The sequence below is a fragment of the Amborella trichopoda genome, chromosome 6, assembly GCF_054954075.1.
Source record: "Amborella trichopoda isolate Santa Cruz 75 chromosome 6, AtrichopodaSantaCruz75HAP2 v2.0, whole genome shotgun sequence".
NCBI lineage: Eukaryota > Viridiplantae > Streptophyta > Magnoliopsida > Amborellales > Amborellaceae > Amborella > Amborella trichopoda.
In genome coordinates, this window is record NC_142341.1 from 2,059,847 (window position 1) to 2,081,490 (window position 21,644).

The 21,644-nt window shown below is 35.3% G+C and overlaps 2 protein-coding genes across 40 annotated transcripts; one reads left to right on the top strand and one right to left on the bottom strand.

The window, feature by feature from the left end:
• Positions 1-1,656: 1,656 nt before the first annotated feature.
• On the top strand, positions 1,657-9,087 carry FRS5 (FAR1-related sequence 5). 17 transcript variants are annotated; one of them, XM_088870109.1, is made up of 6 exons: positions 1,696-1,813; positions 2,471-2,598; positions 3,892-6,458; positions 6,569-6,655; positions 7,722-7,750; positions 8,569-9,087. In XM_088870109.1, exons 3-4 carry the CDS (start codon positions 3,914-3,916, stop codon positions 6,652-6,654), a joined length of 2,631 nt encoding a protein of 876 aa, XP_088726235.1. In that variant the 5' UTR covers positions 1,696-1,813; positions 2,471-2,598; positions 3,892-3,913; the 3' UTR covers position 6,655; positions 7,722-7,750; positions 8,569-9,087. The 17 variants fall into 17 exon arrangements, 16 of the variants coding, with proteins under 16 accessions (XP_088726231.1, XP_088726234.1, XP_088726232.1 ...); XM_088870112.1 differs by having other exon boundaries at positions 1,704-1,813; positions 2,577-2,598; XR_016058051.1 differs by lacking the exon at positions 2,471-2,598 and having other exon boundaries at positions 1,657-1,813; positions 7,639-7,750.
• LOC18434539 (DEAD/DEAH box helicase) lies at positions 8,255-21,018 on the bottom strand. Of its 23 annotated transcripts, none has more exons than XM_088870096.1 (17): positions 19,943-21,018; positions 17,985-18,210; positions 16,036-16,281; positions 15,465-15,599; positions 15,252-15,376; positions 13,923-14,062; positions 13,472-13,542; positions 13,199-13,360; positions 12,609-12,695; positions 12,148-12,308; positions 11,644-11,688; positions 11,346-11,516; positions 10,809-10,994; positions 9,647-10,104; positions 9,500-9,571; positions 8,581-8,721; positions 8,255-8,413 (listed from the first exon to the last, which is right to left on the bottom strand). In XM_088870096.1, the coding sequence occupies exons 1-10, from the start codon at positions 20,734-20,736 to the stop codon at positions 12,246-12,248; spliced, it is 2,049 nt and encodes a 682-aa protein (XP_088726222.1). In that variant the 5' UTR covers positions 20,737-21,018; the 3' UTR covers positions 8,255-8,413; positions 8,581-8,721; positions 9,500-9,571; positions 9,647-10,104; positions 10,809-10,994; positions 11,346-11,516; positions 11,644-11,688; positions 12,148-12,245. The 23 variants fall into 23 exon arrangements, with proteins under 23 accessions (XP_088726222.1, XP_088726214.1, XP_088726213.1 ...); XM_088870088.1 differs by having other exon boundaries at positions 8,255-8,402; positions 12,148-12,321; XM_088870087.1 differs by having other exon boundaries at positions 12,148-12,321.
• Positions 21,019-21,644: the final 626 nt, after the last annotated feature.

Here is a 21,644-nt window from a genome sequence, read left to right on the forward strand (position 1 = left end):
AAGAAAACAAACATTTCGATCATGGATTACAAAAAATTCTATTATGGGTTACAAAAAACCAAAAAATTCGATCATGGATTACAAAAAAACAAAAACAATTCGATCATGGATTACAAAAAAATCGATCAAGTATTACAAAAAAATCTATCATGGATTACAAAAAAAAAAAAAAAAAAAAAAAAAAAAAAAAAAAAAAAAAAAAAAAAAAAAAAAAAAAAAAACCGTACGGAATCGCCGATTCACTGTTCGGACTCGCCGATTCCGTACAGTGAATCGGCGATTCACTGTACAGAATCGTCTGGTTCTCTCTAGAACCGGACGATTTTTGATTTTTGGGCGATCCGTTTCCTTTTTCACGATTTTCGAGTCGAACCGGGCGAGTCCGGTTCGACTCGGCGTTTTTTAAAACGCTTGTTGAAACACAATTTTCAAGATAAATTTTTTTGAATGTAATATACTTTTATTTATTAGATTTCATTTCCAATAGCCAAAAATAATTGGCACCTTCTTGAACTAAAAAAATGTTGTCATAGTGTACAATCCCTTGAGTTTGTTCAAAACAAAAGGGTAAAATGTTAAATGGTTAATCTTAGATGTATTTTAACAAATTTCCCTGGGTTTTATATAGGGGCCTGGGTGGTGCTAGAGAGAGAATGAAAATAGCATATTGCAAGGGGCAAAACATGTGAATGAGCTTAGTTGGCAATAGTAGGAAAAGGAGAAGTTTACTTTATATATCCCATAATTATTGCAATTACAATAATTTTCTAATTTTTATATATCAAACGCATATTTTCTAGACGCTTTTCTATTTTTCCTATTTTTGTCCTCACTCTGGATGTAAAAAATCCAAAACCATAAAGCTAGTCGGTGACTTTAGATTTTCAATATCTTCTTCTTTTTTTTTTTTAATTTTAAAAGTCAAAATTTTTAGATAAAAGAAAAATAACATGAAGTCATTTTAGATATTGAAAATTTAAAATCGGAGTGAGTTTGAATTTTCAATATCTGTACTTATTTTTAAATTTTTTAAAAGTTATTTTTTGAGATAAAAATAAAAAAAAAACATAATGACTTCAGATTTTGAAAATTTCAAGTTATAGTATCTTTATAGTTTAAGAATCGAAAATCACTTCTTTTTTTTCAACCTAAAAAATAGGCATTTTAAAATTTAAACATGAACGGATATATTAAAAATCCGAAAGCAACAACTAGTTTTGTCACTTTGGATTTTGATATCCAAAATGAGGGCACAATTCAATAAAATTTTAAAAAGGTATTGTGCATGTAATATACGAAAATAGGAGTGATTTTTTTTGGAATTGCATGCAATGAGATTTTACCTTTAGTATAGTGAGGCCACAATTATTTATAACTATCCGATGTAAAGTCTGACAGCTCGGGAGTGTTACAAAGTTCAAAAAAATTTCTTTTGATCTTTCAGTTTGATCAATGAAGTAAATGCATTGACCCAATTATATCAAATGATCAAAATTAATTATGACCACCTTGTATCAAAAGTAAATAGTTTCGTTACATATTTTCTATTTTTTTTATTATTATTATTATTTTAGGAGATTAAAGGGTAAGTTTCTCTAGAAAAAATATCAAATTAGTTTTGTTCTTAAACTTTAACAAGCACATGGGGAAGATTGTTTGAGTAGGGGAATGCTTAAAATGGGGGGAAGTAATTATTTGTCATTGAATAGAGAGAGAGAGAGGCTCATCCAAAACCCTATAGAAAATATGCTGCGCCCGGCGCATTGGCTACTCCTCTCTCCGCTATCGTTGCCAGGAAGCAGTGAGCCTACAGGTACTCTCTCTCTCTCTCTCTTTCTCTCTCTCTCTCTAAACAGCCATGTGAATCTCTCTCTTTAAGCAGCCATGTCAGTCTCTATCTCTCTATACCTTCTCTGTCATATCCTCTCTCGTCTCAATCTCGCTGTCTTCTCTCTCATATCCTCTCTCGTCTCACTCAGATTGGCGACCCTCTCTGTGTTTCTCTCTCACTCTCTACAGAGGGATCTGCCATTCTCTCTCCAAATGGCAGGCACCTACTTTATCTCTCTCGAAAGCCGGGCCAGAGGCCCAATCTCTCTCTCTGGATGTGAATTGTAACATATTTAATAACTGTGGCATACACAGTTTGTACATGGCATATGGTACACGGCCGGGCAACCCACTGACTCTACTCAACTTTAGACAGTGGAGATTAACCATGGCACTCGGGGACGGAAATTTACCCATCTACTGCTCATCATTGAAAATGGAGGATGTATTCCCCTCCACAGCTGTGTACCTATATGCTATACACGGGCTGTGTATGACATTACCCCTTTGCAAACTGTAGGGTTGATCAAGCAGGGTTTTCCGCCCCTTTTATGTTCAATTGTATTGCCATTTTATGTAGGGTTGATCAAGCAGGGTTTTCCGCCCCTTTTATGTTCAATTGTATTGCCATTTTCTGTAGGGTTGATCAAGCAGGGTTTTCCGCCCCTTTTATGTTCAATTGTATTGTCCCTTTTATGTTCAATTGTATACGGCAAGACTATTGACTTTGGAAAGTGGTTTGATAGGGCTGGAGCCTTATCAAAATAAGTAAGTCTCACCTCACAACTCATGGAAAATTGTAATTTAAGCATTAGAAAACCTTTACATCCTTCACATTGGCTTGAATAATATGGCTGTGAAAAAAAAAAAAAAAAAAATTTAACTTTTAAAAATAGTGTATATTGTCACAAATTATCTTGGCTGTCCATTTTGCCTTAAAAATAAGTGATCATAGATCTTACCATTTTTTGAGTATTGAATTTCATTGTCGGTGTTGGAAAGAGATTTTGAGCCATCATGAAGATTTCTTTATGATGCTGAAAGTGCTTTTCGGATGAGGATTTGAATTGAGGCTTTATTTTGTTTTCAAAAAGCCTAGGCCTTATAGAAAACTCATCCATTAATACAATCATTATTAGCCATTAGATAGCCATTGGATGTGAAATAGGACATATTGAAGTGTGCCATGCATTCAAAAAGTTTTATTTTTTACTTTATGGATAAGCAATTACCCATCCCCAACCACCAAAGTTTGCATTTAATGGTCCATAACAATTGTAACTTGCTTGTATCAAAAGTAAATGGTCATGTTGTATACATTCCCCCCCCCCCCCCCCCCCTTTTTTTTTGTGGGTGGGGCGATGGGTTTCACTTTCTTTGCTTTGGAACTTTTTCTTTGCATTTTTCCCTTGAGAAATTGTTGTGAAATATTGACATGTATAGAATGCTCTTTTTTTGGTGGCTGCTTTAATATACTGAATTTCAGCTGATTGAACTTTGCTTTTTGAGCTACTAATTGGAAGAATGTTAATTGCTTTGTTTTCCAATAGCTGATAATTATTGAGTTCTCTTTGCTTTTATGATAGGTTCCTCTAGCTTCTTGAATCTAGAGAAGTTATTTGCCTTGAATTCTTGGCACTATTTGTTCTTAAAACAAGTTCTCATTTGTTACCAGTAAATTTGCTTGCACTCTTGTTCATATTGTTACTAGTTAGGATCTTTACATTCAAAACTTATCAGGGACATGAAAAACCTTACAAAAGGTAATGTTTTGTTGGTTGAAAATAACTCTTTGTTAGTGTTCTATGTAAGTTCTCAATATTTCTATGAGAAAGTAGGTTGTTTGCTCATAATGATGCCATACTTAACACTGGTATTTGTAATATCAATAGATTCATTACCAATCAAGAAAAAAGTAAGTATCAACATTTTCCTTTTTAGTTTATCAATAGATTTATTGGTGCACGCCTTAGTTGAATAAAAACCTTGCACCTTTTTTATTCCCTTTGGAATTCTGAAAACTTTGATGTTTCTCATTTATGGGGTGATGGATTTTTGCAGGTTATTTGGATAAAATGCTGTTATGGAAACCACTGAAGATGAGAGTAATGCATTGATTGAAGCCAACATGGGTTCAGAAATTGTAGCCACTGATTGTTCTATGGAAGTGGATGCTCCTCGTCTTGTGGATGAGAATAAGGATAAAACGAAGAATGATAATGTTGGGCTCAATGCTGAAAATTGTGTAAGTGAAACTGAGGACATGACAAATGATTCTTTTGAGGAACCCGTTATTGAAAATCATGTTGATGAGCAAGAGAATACAACAATGGATTTAGCTGAGGCACCCAGAGTCGAAAATCGTGAAGGCGGTGGTGATGGTGAAAGGGTTGAAAATTCCATTGAGAAGGAATTAATCCCAAGTAGTGGAGGTCCAATTTTAGAACCACATGAAGGTATGGAGTTCGTAACTGATGACGCTGCAAAGATATTCTACAATGCATATGCTAGGAGAGCTGGTTTTAGTATTCGTATAAGTTCTACTCATCGTTCAACTCATGATGGAACCGTTGTTTCTCGAAAATTTGTGTGTTCTAAGGAAGGATTTCGTGAAAAGAAGTATGTAATTAATGAGAAGAGAGTTAAACGTCCTCGAGCAATTACGAGAGAAGGGTGCAAGGCAATGATTATGATAAGGAAAGAGAAACCTGAGAAGTGGATTATTACAAAATTTATAAGGGACCATTGCCATGCATTAGAGTCACCGAGCAGAGTGCAATACCTCCGGTCACACAGGAGTTTGACAAGAACCGCACAATCCCTGATTGATACATATACTGGATCTGGAGCACGCTCGAGTGTTATAATGTCCTTCTTCGATAAAGAAACTAGTGGTGGCTTTAGCAATGTTGGCTTGCCCGATCGAGATATTAGAAACTATATTGGTACTTCACGGCAAATGACCCTTGAAAAAGGAGACCTTGAGGCTATCCTTGACTATTTCAAGCGTATGCAAGCTGAGAACCCTGCATTCTTTTATGCAATACAAGTCGACGAGAAAGAGAATATGACTAATTGCTTTTGGTCCGATGGAAGGTCGAGGATGTCCTACAATTACTTTGGGGATACAGTTATCTTCGACACTACCTATAAGATGAATCAATACAGATTACCATTTGTTTTCTTTGCTGGAGTGAACCACCACCACCAACCTGTATTATTTGGATGTGCACTAATTTTGAACGAAAGCGAAAATTCATTTACCTGGCTATTTGATACATGGCTTAAAGCAATGTCTGGGCATCACCCTATCTCAATTACCACTGAACAGGACCAAGCCATAGGAGCAGCAGTTGCACAAGTGTTCCCTAGAACCCGTCATCGCCTTTGCTTGTGGCATATTTTGCAGGAAGTCCCAGAAAAGTTGTCTCATATATGTCACGCCCATGGAAATTTTAAAGATGAATTTCATAAATGCATCCACACTACCAAGACAATCGATGATTTTGAATCAAATTGGAGATTGCTCATTGATAGTTATGATCTGAGGGAGAATCAATGGGTTCAATCAATGTACAAAATGCGTGACCAATGGGTACCAGCATATTTGCGAAACACCTTCTTTGGAGAGGTATCCGCAACCCAACAAAGTGGAAGTATAAAATCATTTTTTGATGGGTTTGTGAATGTAGACACCACTGTCCAAGAGCTTTTAAAGAATTATGCACAAGCATTAGATGGTAAGTTTGAAGAGGAAATTCAGGCCGACTTTGAATCAGTTCATGAAGAACCGGCTCTGAAGACGCATTTACCCATGGAGAAACAAGCAGCAAACATTTACACAAAGATGGTGTTTGCAAAATTTCAAGAGGAAATCATGCGCAGTCTTGCCTATACTACTGAAAGGAAAGAGAAGGATGGGGCAAGCATTACATACAGAGTAGCAAAATTTGAGGAAGAAAAGAGGACATACACTGTTACGTTGAATGTTCAAGAAAAGAGAGCTAGTTGTGGCTGCTGCTTCTTTGAGTTTTCAGGAATCCTTTGTAGACATATATTGATTGTGTTCAGAGTGGAAAACATTTTGACTCTCCCACCTCATTACATCTTAAAACGATGGACCAAAAATGTAAAAAGTGGGTATTCATCAGATGAATGTGGAATCGAAATGCGAGTTGATGGTCAAGAATCTCTAACCTTGCGATACAATGATCTATGTCGCCGAGCCATTAAAATTGCAGAGGATGGGGCCATAACAAAGTATACTTATCGTGTGGCACTGGGTGCCCTTGAAAAGGCTTATGCGGAAGTTGCTATTGCAAAACAAAATATTGAGATGTTTGATCAAAGAGGCACTCCAATCACTAGAAATATTCGACAAGATAACATCAGTGAAAGTGGATCAGAAAACTCAATAAACCAGATGACTTTGCACGATCCTCAACAAGAGAAAATGAAAGGGAGGACTCTTTCTTCTGAATTAAAACCTTGTTTTGAGAGTACCCCAAAACATATTAGAAAATGTACTATATGCAAATCAAATGGTCATGATAAGCGCATTTGCCCATCATTAAGGGGCAGTGCAGGAGTTGGGTGTTGCACACCTACAGGTCTGTACTTTACCTCAGGTGAGATACTTCAAATAGAATAATTTTTTTTTTTGTAGGCATAAATAGATTCGAGGAGAAGAAATTTCACCTCCATTTGAACTTACTTTTAGTTGTTTCATTTGATGCAGGACCAAGTGACCAAAATACTCATGCTTCAGTAAGTGGTAAACGGGGCATTTCAGGCATTGATGGGTCTATACCAATAGGTTTGTAAGGTAACCTCATCTAAGCTTACTCAGGAACAGAAGAATTTTGATCTCCTCCATCTACTCTTGTCATGAAGCTTTTTTTATGAGTAGTTTGATTTTATCGTTTTTTATGGAGTGACAAGATGTATTGTGCGGTTTATAGGGTCATGCTCATGCTCCTTATAATCCACATCAAATTATGGGTTCAAACTATGTGTTGATATATCCTCTATGACTTGAACTGAGATCTAAATAAGCCATATTCACTTTCATGATGCATGGTACCACATTCTTGTCAGATTGTACAAAGATCCGCATAAAATATATCAAGAACGATGTTTTAGCTGTGCCCACAAGTTTATCGTTGCATCATAATTCAAATTGTTAAGATTTAGGTTGTTTAGTGTTGAATTTATCATGTTAAGATCTTATTTTTGAAGCATATCAATCATTAATATCTGGATGTCATGGTGCGCAATGATCACACTAAGGTGCAACCTATAAAGTGCGTTTCAATTAAGTCGAAGTCTTGACTATTGAACTGCAACTCTGTCAAGTTGAAATCTGATTTTGTAGTACCAGTCGCATTGAAATTTGTTTAAGTGCAAGTCATATTAAAATGTGGTTTTTGATGGAGGATAAGAAAAATGAAGTTTGTAATTTGACTTACTGGTTATGCTAATTTACTGGACTGAGCTTGTGGATCAGATGCATGAACTTTTTCTTTTTTTTCTTTTCTGACTTGGAAATAACTCAATATTGAATAGGATTATTAAGAAATCTTATTGAGGAATAGAATCATCTAGATTGACTACTTTATATAACAGAAGTTTAATATGTGCCTTGTATGTCCATCCAATATGTGTGCTTTTAAAAGTGCATTTTCTGCTGCTTCATAAATTAAATTTTGACTTATTTGCTACGCATGGCAAATTATTTGCTGTGCATTTAGGCCATATAAGTACATGGTGAATTATACGACACACAGGCTGAGTACCACACATCCACAGGCTGTCTGTGTAACACTTCCTCAACTACATTTCCACCATGCAAATCCCCTTCAACTTACTGTTTGTTAGTTCACTTGATGCAGGAGCAAGTGACCCTCAGTAGCGTTGTTCTGTAAGTACTTGTATGTTGCGATTGTTCATATGTGGTTCTTTCCTTGCAATCCATATAAATCAAGTTTTTTTTTTTTTGGTTGTAGATAGGTCAATGAATACATTGTTGAAATCTCAATGTAAAATGCTGGTCTCCTCATGTGATGCTGTGAATATGGTGTTATTTGCTTGCATGTCTACATAAAATTTTGTCAAAACTTATCATGAATCCTAAGAGATATACGGGAACTAATGACTTCACTGAGGCTATAGCCCCTAGTGGATCAAGATTCGTGTAGCGCAACTCAACTAGTTGAAAAAATGCTTTGACAATGATGATGATGGTGATGATTTGCTTGCATGTCTAGATGAGACTCGCTGCAAATTACTATGATTCTATGACCATTGGTTACAATTAAGAAAACTGTACCATAGTTAGTTGACCTATGGATAACCATTGTCCAAGGCTAATCACATAGATGATTGGAGGTTAACCATGGGTGATATCCATTGGAGTATTCTACACTTTTTCCTTTCAACTGTTTTGTTTATAAACAAATTGAATCAGTGCCCTGGGCACTCCAACAATATTTGAATGTCCTGATCACTGCTTACAAAGTTGGAGTCGGGTTCGACGAATGAGGGACATGAGCCCAGGTCCCCCCAGGTCCTGCCTGAGGCAAGTCTGTCAAATCAGGCCATTTTAAATAACCAAAACCCGACAATAGAGAACAGCAAAAAGAACAGAGAGAGAGAGAGAGAAATCTCTTAAAAAAAAAGCTTTTTATTACAGAACTTCCATCTCACAAATATTTTCCCAACCAAAAATTGTGACTGCAGGCAAAAGCAGACCTGATGCCATCCTGCGGGTGTACAAGAGTTGCATGCTAATTCATTACATCACATATCCCAAATTGCCATTTAACTACATCAGGCAAGCAGTCTCCAGCCTGGCTTATTGAATGCTCCCCCCATCCATGATTTGATTAAAGCCTAAAATTATAAATATGGAAGACCCAGAGTTTGCTGGTATCAATATGAAATCTGAATATACTAACAAAGTTATGGAAGATTTATCTGAAGTTCAGCCATTAGAAAAGGAATCCAAGAACATTCTTTCCCACATTGGTGGCTTTTGGGCAAGTTTGAATTTTTAATGGAAGGCACAACAACAATGAAGGTTCTCATATGAACTGATCGCATTCATTGCTGGATTGGCCAAGGGCTGAGGCAGAAACTCAGCAAAATTATAAACCATTAGACTGTATATGAAGTTCTTCGGAACAAGGTTTCCATCTTCAACTCAACAGAGTGACAAATATCATTTTCCTGGATTTATTGAAGATGTAATTTTTTTCAGGAGGTTTGGCACATTTTTGTTTCCATTGAAGAAAAGGAAATAAAAAATTAAACTACAAATAATAAATTACAGAAATGTTAAAAAAATAAAAAAAAACTTCCACCTTTTTTCACATTACTTATATTTTAATGAACTTGGATTTTCTTTTTTTTCTGTTACGAGTTTAATGAACTTGTATTTTTCTGTTACTTTCTATGACTTTCACTATTTCATGTAACTAGGATGTTTTTAAAATTTATAATGAACTTTCATATAAAAATTTAAATTTAAGCATTCTTTAAGAAAATCATGAAACAAACATCAAGGTGTAAAAAAGAGGTAATTATCATTCTGCAACTAAAAAATGATGCTCATCAAATTCACCGGAAGACATATTTTAAGTATATTTTCAAATTTCAAGCTTTGACTCACCTGAGTCAGTCAAAGATGATAATCAGGTTGGTTTCTTGAAACATTCGGACAGTCGGTTAATGTCAGACAAACCTGAAACAGAGAACACAATCAGCACCAGCATAGAAGATTTAGAAGTTCTTCAAAGTTTACCTTATAGATACATACCCAGTATCTAGTTAGTGTGCTTATGAGTGACTCCACCTTCAACAAGAAAATAAATTGTGTAAAGATTGAAAAGTAGCAACTGTATGGTTAGTTTCAAATCCCTGAAAATATCGTACTGTATGCTGGCCATCCAAGCTTCATCTACAGTAAGAGTCTATGGATCAAATAGAAGCATCCATAATTTAATGGAAGATGGCCTATATATTGAGAGAAATTTCCCCAATTCCTGAGGGATCGCTTTACCACTGCGATTCACTGCAAAGAGAGAAGTCCAATAACTCTTAGCTTATAACAAAGAACTCGGTATTTCACTGCAAAGAGAGAAGTCCAATAACTCTTAGCTTATAACAAAGAACTCAGTATTTCACGAGTGCAGGTAACGATGCATGAAGTTCAGCTAAGCATTGGAAAACCCAATTGAGGAGCTGTTCACTGGGTAGCTCCAGAAGAAGCTCTGCCTGCAACAGTAAAGGCCCATATGTGTAAACGCAAGCCCAAATTTGATATCAATGTCTCCATGCCATTCAGAACAAAAGTATAGTTAGGATCTACAATTGTATGGTCATGTGCTAAGTGATTCTTAGAAAATTGAACCTTGTTTTAACTATACATGTTACATATGCCTTCTCTGGAAGTCCTTGAAAGAAAATACATGACCCATGGTTTCTGATTTGATATGTGATAAAAAATTCTCTCCTTTTCGGTGGTAACCGTAATTGCGTTAAAACCAGTAAACTTGTACGTAAGTGATTGAAATATCTTTTTCCTGTTTTGGTAGACCTTCAAGAAAGGTAATTGAGATATAGAGGATTCACCAATGTTTCCTAGGTTAGTACATGTACATATGTGCTACACAAAAAAGTGGAAACAGATATAAATACTAAATTTAAAATAATGCTGAAAATAAACTGATGTAGCCGAAGAGATAAAAATCGTGAGAGTTTTATAACAAGTGATAGAAAATCATAATCTTATGTCATATAATTTCCAAAACATTAATGGAATTTCAGTTCTTTTATGAAATACATCACAGTTTGGATCACTAGAATTTATTGGTTGCATTTATTTGTTTAACATGGAAGAAATTCGGAGGTAAAGCCAAAACACAACCATTTACAAGAAAAAGCCAAAATAGAAGTTACTGTAGAAGGTGGTAATATACCTTAATTTGGTTACCATCAAAGACCAATGAATTTCGAAAGGTATCTGATGTCATTGACTCTACCATTAGCCTGAACACTTTCTTTCTGATGTTGGCGGTCATCACCACAATCTTACCCATGGTATATATTCTACTAATACCAAGATCTGCAGCCATCCGTTTCACATACAACTTTTTCAAAAGCATCTGCATATCCATGGAGTATAAAATTTTCATAAATAAATACCGAGTCTATTTTGCCCATGTAACAAGTAGAAAGGGCTGATCTCCACCATCCACTTATGAATCAATAACTATGGTTAAGCTGTAACCATGTTCAACTCAACATTCATTAAGCTTTAATAAAGGTTGTAGGATGGAGATTAGCCTTCTCATGGTTTTCAGGTTTTCTCAACATTGTTTAAAATTTAATAAGGGCTGACAGATAAAATCAGTCTTCTCATGGATTTTGTATGAGAAGGCTTCTCATACAATAAATTCTAAAATAATATATGGAAAACTACTTTCTAAAGTGAGGCAAAGATGTTTCAGATATACCTCCATTGGATGTGGCTCTTTTCCATATTGATGGCGCAATTGTTCTGTGAATTGCATCAAACTCCAAATGTCTTTTTCAGCAGCTTTTTCAGCCCCATCAATTAGTTTAATTGGGTTATCCAAGTGATGTATATACTCCGAAGAAAGATGAGTTCTTATCTCAATGTCAAGCTGTCATATATTCACATATAGACATTAGTGATTGGTTTAGACTTCAGATACAGCTTAAGGATACAGTGCAAAGGGAACATAAACATAACATGACTATTAATTTTAGGCTTATTTAATCAGGAGATACCTGGACAGTTCTGTAAGGGATTGACACTAATCTATGCTCTTCAACCTGGGGGAAAACACACACAAGCATTGCAGAATGACAACCACACACAATAAACTTCAACAGCAATTTAATGAAGTAGAAACATTATCTACAGATCTTGAAATGACAATAATGCTGTTTAAACACGACCATTTAGCAGCAACAAGTATAGTGCCCAAAACATTGACATGCACGAATGTGAAAAAAAGAAAACAAACAAATCAGCTTTATAGTAAACTGGAGCCACACATTGCCTTGTCTAAATGAAAATGCAATTACGGAGATCGGGATCTTACAAAGAACTTGAATAAAATTAAATATCTAAACCATATTTCCACATCTTACAGATCAAGGAAGATTTTAAAACATCAGAAGTTTGAAAAGGAACTGATAGAAGATACTAAAACATACTAGAGAAAATCAAACAACACGTATGCAAATGTCCCTAATATTGACAAACTTGAACAGGAAATGAATGCATACCTTTGATAAACTCTCAAAAAGCATCTCAAAGAAGAGATCAATTCCGACATTTCCAACATCTCCAGTCTGTTGCTCACCAAAAATATTTCCAAACCCTCTTATTCCCATGTCCCTCTCTGCCAGCTGGAAACCTTGGCCAAGATCTCGACACTCTTCAAGGGCTGCAAGTCTCTCCTAAAATTCATCTTTCATAAGTATCTTTGGAAAAGGTTTCAATAATTTAGCCTAGACATAAGAACATAACAAGTTTTACTATAAAGGGCACCGATACAATGGCACATCTATTGTTCCGAGAAAAGCCACTCAAAATGTTATTGGAGTATTACGTTCATCTTACGAAAAACTAACACAAAAAAAACACCGGTAAGTTGCAAGATTATATAGCCTTCAAAGCAAGTATTTCATATTAAACAGAGAGCTTCCATAAATATTTAAACAGAGAGCTATTATAGACAACGCACCAATGCATCATCAGACAGCACGGTTTTATCTGGGTAAAATAAATGTGCATGTGCTTCCTTATCTGCTCGACCAACCCTTCCACGCAGCTGTTGCCAGAAAAGGAGTCAAGTATCAAAACTTATTGGCATTAATAAATGATTATAATCAACTCAAGTTAAAGCCAAAATTATAACAGCCAATAATTTGTAGATGACAAAGCACAAAATAATCCCCAGGAAAATACAAAAACTTGTATCATTTGAGTTTCAAGTGCATGCTCTGTCTACTGTAACCAGTAAGCTGTCATAAATTCCATGTATGACAAAGAGTTCTGGAGCCCACTAAGAAAGTTATACCTACAGTATCCATACCAGGTTCAAAAGCACAAAACTACTCTAGAAATTGGTTATGCACAAACTACTCTCTCAATTCTTTGTCTGGAATATTGTTTCACAATAGACGTTTTTCGAGCAAATGACTCTCATCACATCTGACATGCCCCCTTGAAACTATGACTATGAAAAACAAATCTCTATGATTCCTCCAGGGAAAGGTTACCAACTTCTAAATAGTTCTTTGAGGGGTAGAGCAAGGAGCACCATGGCTGTACCTGGTACAGCTGTGCAAGTCCAAACTGGTGAACATCTTGAACAATTATGGTATTGGCATTTTGAATGTCGAGTCCACTTTCGACTATGTTTGTGCATAAAAGGATCTTGATTTCTCCCTGAGCAAACTTTTCCATCGTGTCCTCTAATTGTTTAGAATATTGCTGCAGGAAAACAAATACTAATTAAAATATGCCTCAAGAACCAAGAACAAAATTCTGTAGGCACATTATAATAATAGGTGAATAAAATGCATCAAGCAGTAAGAAGTGTACCTTCCCATGAGCAATAGCCATTGAAACACCAGCAAATGACTGTTCAAGAAATTCCATGACTTCTTCAAGTCCTGTTACATAAAAAAGATTATAACAAATCCAACAAACAAGAAACAAACGTAAAATTGAAAGTTCTTGCTATTGAAAACATACATGGGTACACGATCAATAAATTAAATGTTCTTTTACAAAAAGATACAGTAACTTTTCGCTGCCTCTTTTTCCCTTTTTTTTTTTCTTTTTTTTTTTTTTGCACGACATTCTGTTGTTGACTTTAGTATTCCAATTAATAAAATATGAGAACGTATTCAAATGAACACGTATGACATTCTCACATCCCTGGAATTTTTTAAAATCATGAGGTAACCTTAAGAAAAGAAAACTTCCTCAGATAAAATTACTGCACATAAAAGACAAGACAAATAAGTTTTCATGGATTAGAACAAGTTACCTTTAATACGAGGCAGAACATAGAAAACTTGACCCCCACGAGCTAGTTCAAACTCAATTGCTGAAATAACCTTTTCTTCACTATATGATGAAAGATGAGTTTTAATAGGCACCCTTTCTGGAGGTGGAGTTGAAATTAAACTGAGAAAAGAAGGCACACCAGTAAGGACAAGGCTCCAAGTTTGACATGTCATCCACAAAAATAAACACAAGTTGTAGACAAAAAAAGAAATGAACCGCTGAAAAGAGCCTAGTGTTAAATGATGCTGAATAAAGTATTTGGGCATCAATTCACATCACATAATGAAGCAACTTCTAGTTGTGAGTTACTAGTTAGCAATCAATTTCTATAGGGCTTTACTTTCCACCAGAAGTCACTGAATAACTAGGAATGATAAAATGGACTCCTTGAGGGGGTGAACTACACACACATTTTCAGCCATTAGCAACAGTAACATTCTTGTAAAAGGATAAACTTGTATTTCTAAGACAAAGGAGACAATGAAATATGATAGTCTTGACATTGCTGTAGAGAGCTTGATTGATGTTCAAATCCGTCATTGTTCAGACTCAACAAGACTGAAAACAACAAACGATGATGATGTTGATATGATGATAAGAATAACAACAACATCAACACCTTTCCCAAAAAACAAAAGCACGACATCAACAGGTATCAACAATGATAATATCATCAACATCATTGTTCCACTATTGTCATTAACGCATCATTACTACTTGCTTAGTAAGATAGATAAATCCTTTTAGTAGGTTCTTCTCCATCAAATCTCCATTAAATAAAATCATTCTTCAGATATGCCAAAAAGTAGAACAAAGTAGCCCACAACAGCACGTCACTGATCATATATGTTCACCCATGACAAATTATCATCAATTTGTAACCATTCAACCTATTGCTTCAATAATGGGAACTTTACTGCCAAGATCAACTTACACACAAAGAAAATGTGGCCCAAAATTGCCCACACCAGCGCATCACTGTTCCGATATACATTCACCCAAGATAAAATACCATACATCTTGTAACCATTCAACATATTGCTTCAATAGAAGGAACTTTGCTACCAAGTTCTACTCAAACACAAAAAAGACTAGCCCAAACTAGTCCACAACAGAACACCACTGTTCAGAGACATGTTTACCCAAGATGAATTATCATACATCTTGTAACCATCCAACATATTGCTTCAATACTAGGAACTTTACTACAAAGATCTACTTATTAAAAAAAAACAAAAAAAAAAAATTGCTACCAACAGTTTCATGGAATTTCAAATGTACAAGAATTATTAAAAATTTTATCATTTACCTAGCATCACGAAATCCTGTCAATGCCAAGTAAAGGGTGCGAGGTATAGGCGTAGCAGAAAGAGTGAGAACATCCACTGAAGTCTTGAATGAAGCAATCTTCTCCTTTTGTTTCACTCCAAACCTCTGTTATGTAAAGCATGATAAAAACAGATACTAATCACTTAAAGAGGACTTGATGAAAATTACTATAACAAAGTATCAGCAAGCATACCTGCTCCTCATCAACAACAAGAAGACCAAGATTGTTATACACAACCCTGTTCCCAAGAAGTGCATGAGTTCCAACAATGATATCCAAAAGCCCTTGTTTAATCATTGCAATATACTCCTCTTTCTCTGTCTTGGTCTGCAATGCATATGGTATAGTACCAGTTTTTCAGTCCAATAAGACACAAAAGAGCACCATAAATTTACAGAAACAAGCAAGAACAAATCCATCTCCCATCATCACCGAGCCCATTAAATAGCAATGAATTGAAGAGAGAATGATTTTTCTTGCAAATAAATGCATCAAAATGGTAAATAAGGTGGAAATATGTCATACAGTGTAAACACTGCAACTGTAATAACATTAATGATCTGATCCAACTTCCGAACAATACCGCAAACATGGAGAGCAGTATCATTGATGTTACCTTTCTCCTTAAATGTATTTAAAATGTGAAGGAGTACGACAAGTATCTGACAATTAACCGTATGGGTTTAACAGACAAAGTAGTAATCAGTATTCAATAAAGCTGCTACAAAAACAAACATGCCTCTTTAATTTATCTTCACCATACCTGAAATCTACTTAAAAGTCCAACTTTAATCTCAGGATACCGAGAAAAACGTTCTGAAATGACATTAAAATGTTGCTTGGCTAGGACAATAGTTGGTGCTAGAACCATAGACTGTTTTCCTGCCAAGACTACACAAAATATAGCCCTGAGTGCAACCTCCGTTTTGCCGAATCCAACATCCCCACATATCAATCTGTCCATTGGAGTCTCCCTCTCTGTCAAGTCCTTTTCCACATCAATAAAAGCCTGTCGAACTTAAAGAAATACAGAACATGAGACAGATATCAAAGAGTAATTAAAAAAAAAAAAAAAAACAATCAGGTAGAATTGAAACTAAATCCTGCCTAGCAATGGCAATCAACATTCAGTAAACATAGAATCAAAATCTGTTAAAACCCAAAAATAAGTAATAGAAAACTCTGAAATAGTTGAGACTTTAGTTATTCTAGTTCATTTGAACCATGGAAATAGAAAACCTACAGGCAATAGAATAGCTAAATGTCCCAAATACTAAAATGCAGATCAAAACAAATACCAATTGGCAAAAGGATAGAAGCTTGATTCCAGCACACCACACAATATGAGTAAATAGATTCAAATCACAGTAACCCACTATAAAATTCGTATGGAAATAACTGTAAAAGCTTTTCACGATAAATATGCATTCCATGTTGGATTCCTGGTAAGAAAATTATTGCAGAATCACTCCTTGACCAAAGTGAATGTCACTTAGTATTTATAGAAAACTCTTTAATCTAATTAAACCAAAGGGTTTAGGTCTGGATATTAGAGTTATAGGGAGATAAAAAAATAAATTAAACAAAAATATATATATCGAAGGGACCTAGAGGCACGAGATGGTCTCACTTTCGTCGAAGTGTTGAATGCCCCCAACTCAGATGCAATCGGGTCCTGGTGAGCACACTCCCGGGATACAACCAACCCAAAAAAATTGCCAATAGATGTGTTGCACCCTCAAAGATTTTCTTAAACCCACAACTACTCCAATTTCATCGTCACATTGTAGGAAATCTGATAAGATTCAATTTGACACTAAGTTTACTAAAAACTAATTTCTAGATCCCAGGATTCTTCAAATGAAACTTTTTTTCTTTTCCTTCGAGATTTCTAAAATCAAGAGAGGAGAAATTGTCAGTCAAAATAACTCCTTATGAATGAGGGGGGTTATTTTATTTATATTATGATATTAAAAGGCAAATTCGCCTGGCATCTAAGGAGGGAACAATGCGCTTAAAATGAATTTCTATTTCTATATACACAAAATGGAGCAGGAAAAGTTACGTGTCGCCCATACAGGTGACACATCGCACACTAGAAAAAGGGAGGCAAGTCCCTCAATATATATATTATTCAATTATGCAGCACACTCATGAACCACCTAAAGATGACTTACATAATTAACAGAAGGATCACATAACTAAAACATGGTGGAAGCTTAAAATAAGCTGCAAGCCTATAAGCTCGCAGCAAACTCTCTCAGCAAGCTAAGATTTTTTTCTTTGTTTCCTTGAAAAAGGAATTCAACATAGTTTCTTAAGACCAAAATAAAATGTAGTCCAAAATTAGGCGAACTGTGAATACTGTACATGAGATCTTAAAGCGCCCTCACCTTCGCACACGCGCATGTCATCCGTATTTATATTGAAACAGTACTTACATAAATTCCACTCACGCAATGTCATCCATATTTATCAAATAAAAAAATGGCAACCATAGTATCCTTATTAAAAGCAGTAAGAGCCTCTACTGCCCCTCATGGCCCCATAGTTGGTCCCTGGAATCCACGTGGATTCCTAAGTTGCTAATTTGGAATTCCCAATTCCCTGTTTTCAAATTTTCATGATGGCAGTATTTCAAAGAAAATAACAAGAAAAAGTTTAAGAGAGTCACATGATTTTTACTTGAATACAATACGGAGAGAAGTACACCTGTTCTTGATCTGGAGTAGGCTTGTACGGAAACTGAGAAGTAAACTCGGACACTGCAGGATTTTTGGGGTAAGGGGACCTTTTCTGTTTGAGCCTATGCAGGTATAGCTCCATCAAATCAACAACCATTTTCTGGACAGCAATTTTTCCCTTTATTCTTCTCTTTTCCCATGTACTAGTGTCATTTAATTTGCTCAATGTTCGTGGCTTTCTTGTTTCATTTGGTCTGTGGAGGACAATAATATGACCATATCAGTAAAAATTGGGGGAAAAACAGACAATCTAAAGTCCATCCTTTAAGTTCCTATTTAATAGTCCGCATGATGGGTATAACAACAAAATCTTATCAATATAGATTAGCAAATAACTTTTTTTATTCAATATAGATGCATTATTCAGAATGGGATAAGTGAAAAAATCAGAGATGTAATGATTAGGTACATTCATATTCAGAAATGAATAGAGCAAATGACCATGAACTTGTGCTGAACAGAAGAAATAAACAACCAAAAAAGGCCCAGTGCACAAAATGAGAGCCCATAAGGCAGTCAATAGAGAGCATGGCACACCTAAAGCTCCTTCTAAGCCATAATATCATATAATAGATGCAAGATAGGAACTCTGAAATCATAGTTTTCAAGAAACAATGATTTGCATGACAGGTCAAACCAAAAGCTTTTCAAACTACTTACTTTACATTTCTTAAAGAAACACATTTGAGTCATGGGCAAATATCTTGCTCCTATGTCTATGATAGAGAAACTTATACATCCATTATGTCATGCTTTAAATTTTTTCATATCATGCAAGATGTGACCATATTTCATTAATTTTGCATGGACAAAACACTCACAAATGAATATCCCTAAAAACTGAAAAGGTATCAAACTTGTCTAGAACACAAAGTGATGACACAGCAAAAAGTCACCAATAAGAAAGTGTGAAAATTAAACAACACATGCTGTGAACATCCTAAAAACTAAATTGTACAAAAAATATAGTATTTTTAGACCATTAGAATGATACAAGTGAGTCACACAACTAACTATATATTTTTATTTGAACAAGTGTTAACCATATATTGCCTAAACATAAAAAAGAAAAAGAACCATACATTCATAGCAACTTGAATCTACGAAGAGAAAAGACATTTATAGCTGAATAATGTAATCATCAAGAGATGCATGATACATGCCCATCATTTTATATTTTTTAAGAATCGTTAATCGAATCAGAAACCACAAATACCAATCCACTTATGATTTATCCACCAACATCAAAGAAGAGATAAAAATTATGAAATTGACAATAATTTATGATTGGGTGCGGTTTGTATAAGGTTGCAACCTTAAACAATCAAATTAAGGCGCACCTCCAAATTTTAACGTAAATATAATTTTGGTGAAAACAATTCTTAGGATGGCTTGAGAATTTATTTTCATCTCTATATATAAAATCTTAAACTCCAAAAACAGTTCAAACCAAGTAGATCTATAAACACTTCAAAATCTTGAAAATGGATGGTCTAGATAATTTGTTGCAAGATACACTATTGTTAGAACTCAAAATCCTTTTTTCTTTTCATATTTATACATGTCGATGCTGAGATGATCAATTAGAGGATTTTCCAACATCAAAACAACCTTCTATGATGGATTCCTTAATTCTACATTTTAAGTTTGCAACCTTATATAAGCTTTTTCCTTTATGATTATATAGTAAAACATAAATAAAGCCTAATGATTAAATTAAAAAAGCTTAGCATGTATCATTCCTGCATTCTACAATTTTAGTCCTAGAAAGCCCATAATCAGTTGCCCCATTGACGCCAAAAAGTTCTCATTAAATTTCAGCACCTCCCTATGTTAATGGTCCCTCAATTATCAATATGATGTCATGCTCTAAATTATCAACAAGATCTCTGTCTCTCTCTCACTGCACAGGATAGAAAAACTTACAGATTGTAGCGATAGAGCAATCGATAAGCTTGCTTGACCGGGAGCTTTGCCATTCCATCCGCATATTCAATGAAAACATACTCAATCGGCTGAGTTGAGCCCTTCGGAACATCATACTTAATCCCTGCAAACCTTCCAATTCCTACCTTTTTGTGCACAATATAATCACCATTTTTGAGAGTATAAGGATCCACTTTGTAGCTGAAACCCTCTAATTTACCCTCCCTATCTCCTTTTAATTTTTGCAGGCCCCTTTGTTGTTGTTGTTTCACCATTTGAATGTATTTCTCCGCTTCCTCTGAGTCCATTGCAGTCCTAAAATTTGCTCTGTTGCTGTTTTCTCGTTGAATTCTCTCGTTCAAAATGGAGATGGGGTCAGATTCTGAGTCCTGTTTCTCTCTTTGAACTGCCATTGAAGAGCCGGGAGCTGAAACCCCTTCTGTGTAAACAGCCTTTACAGGTTCAGGATGCCCTTTCTTGGCTCTTTGAAGGGGGTTTTCTCTCACTAGATTCCATTTGCAGAGGATGCATTTCTTGGTTCTTTGAAAGGAGGTTTTTCTCTCTAGAATCCATTTGCTTGCAATAATAGACTGCGATAACTTATGCACCAAAACCCCTTCTGTATACAAAGCCTTCATGGTCGCGGAGTTCCGTTTCTTGAGTCTACCGAAATCAGTTTCTCTCTCTAGAATCCACTTGCAGGGACTGGACGAAGGGTATTTGAGCTTGGATAAAGAAAAAGATTCACCTTCAGACAGAGAGAAAGAAGATAGAGAAACTCCAATGGCGGCCATTCTGAAGCTTAAAATATGTGAATTTCAGATGAGAACGAAAAGGGTGCACTCAGTGAATAAGAGAAAAGCCGCCATTAACGTTAGGTTCGAAGCTTTAAGAGAAAAATTTTTGAAGTTAGAGAGAATTTTGAAGTTAGAGAGAGAAACAAGCGAGAGAGAGACTCGTGAGCGCGAAGTGAAAAGAAGCGGCTAGAGAAGATAGTTTGCGTCGCGTGCGAGGGGTGAAATCTCAGCCATAAATCGAAAATATCCCGGAAAAATGACTTTGCTTAAACTACCCTTGTTTTTTGTCTCAATGTCAAAACAATCCGTTTCATTTAGCTCCGCAGTAAAACGGCTAGTTAATCGTAGAACTTCAATGAACTCCTGAATTCATATGAAGACCCGGATGTGGTTGTTGGATAGATCCAGATCAGACCGAATGGATTGGGAAATGGTTGAAGAAAATTTTACATATTTTTAAAATTCAATAAATTTTTTTTTAAAAGTAAGAATTTGTGGACTCAAGTGATCTGGATCACCTAATTCTCAATTTGGATCGATAATTCTCAATCCAAATCATCGTTTTTTTCAAACAATAATTCAAATTATATTTTTAGGAGTAGTTATTCAGTGATCATAAATCTGGAAAACTTAAATTGAAATTTAGGAATAGTAGTTTTTTTAAAAAATGGTTTGATAGGGCTGCATCTCTATAGCCTCACCTCATAGCTCTAGAATATCTAATTCGCTCTAAAAATAAGTATTCATAGATCTGTAAAATCTATATCATTTTTCAAGCTTCAAATTTTATAGTTGTGTTGAAAATTAAATTTAAAGCCATAATGAAGATTTTGTATTTATCAAGCGAGAATACGAGGTGAGGCTTTATTTTGTTTTCATGTAACCTATATTCCTTAAGCAAGTTG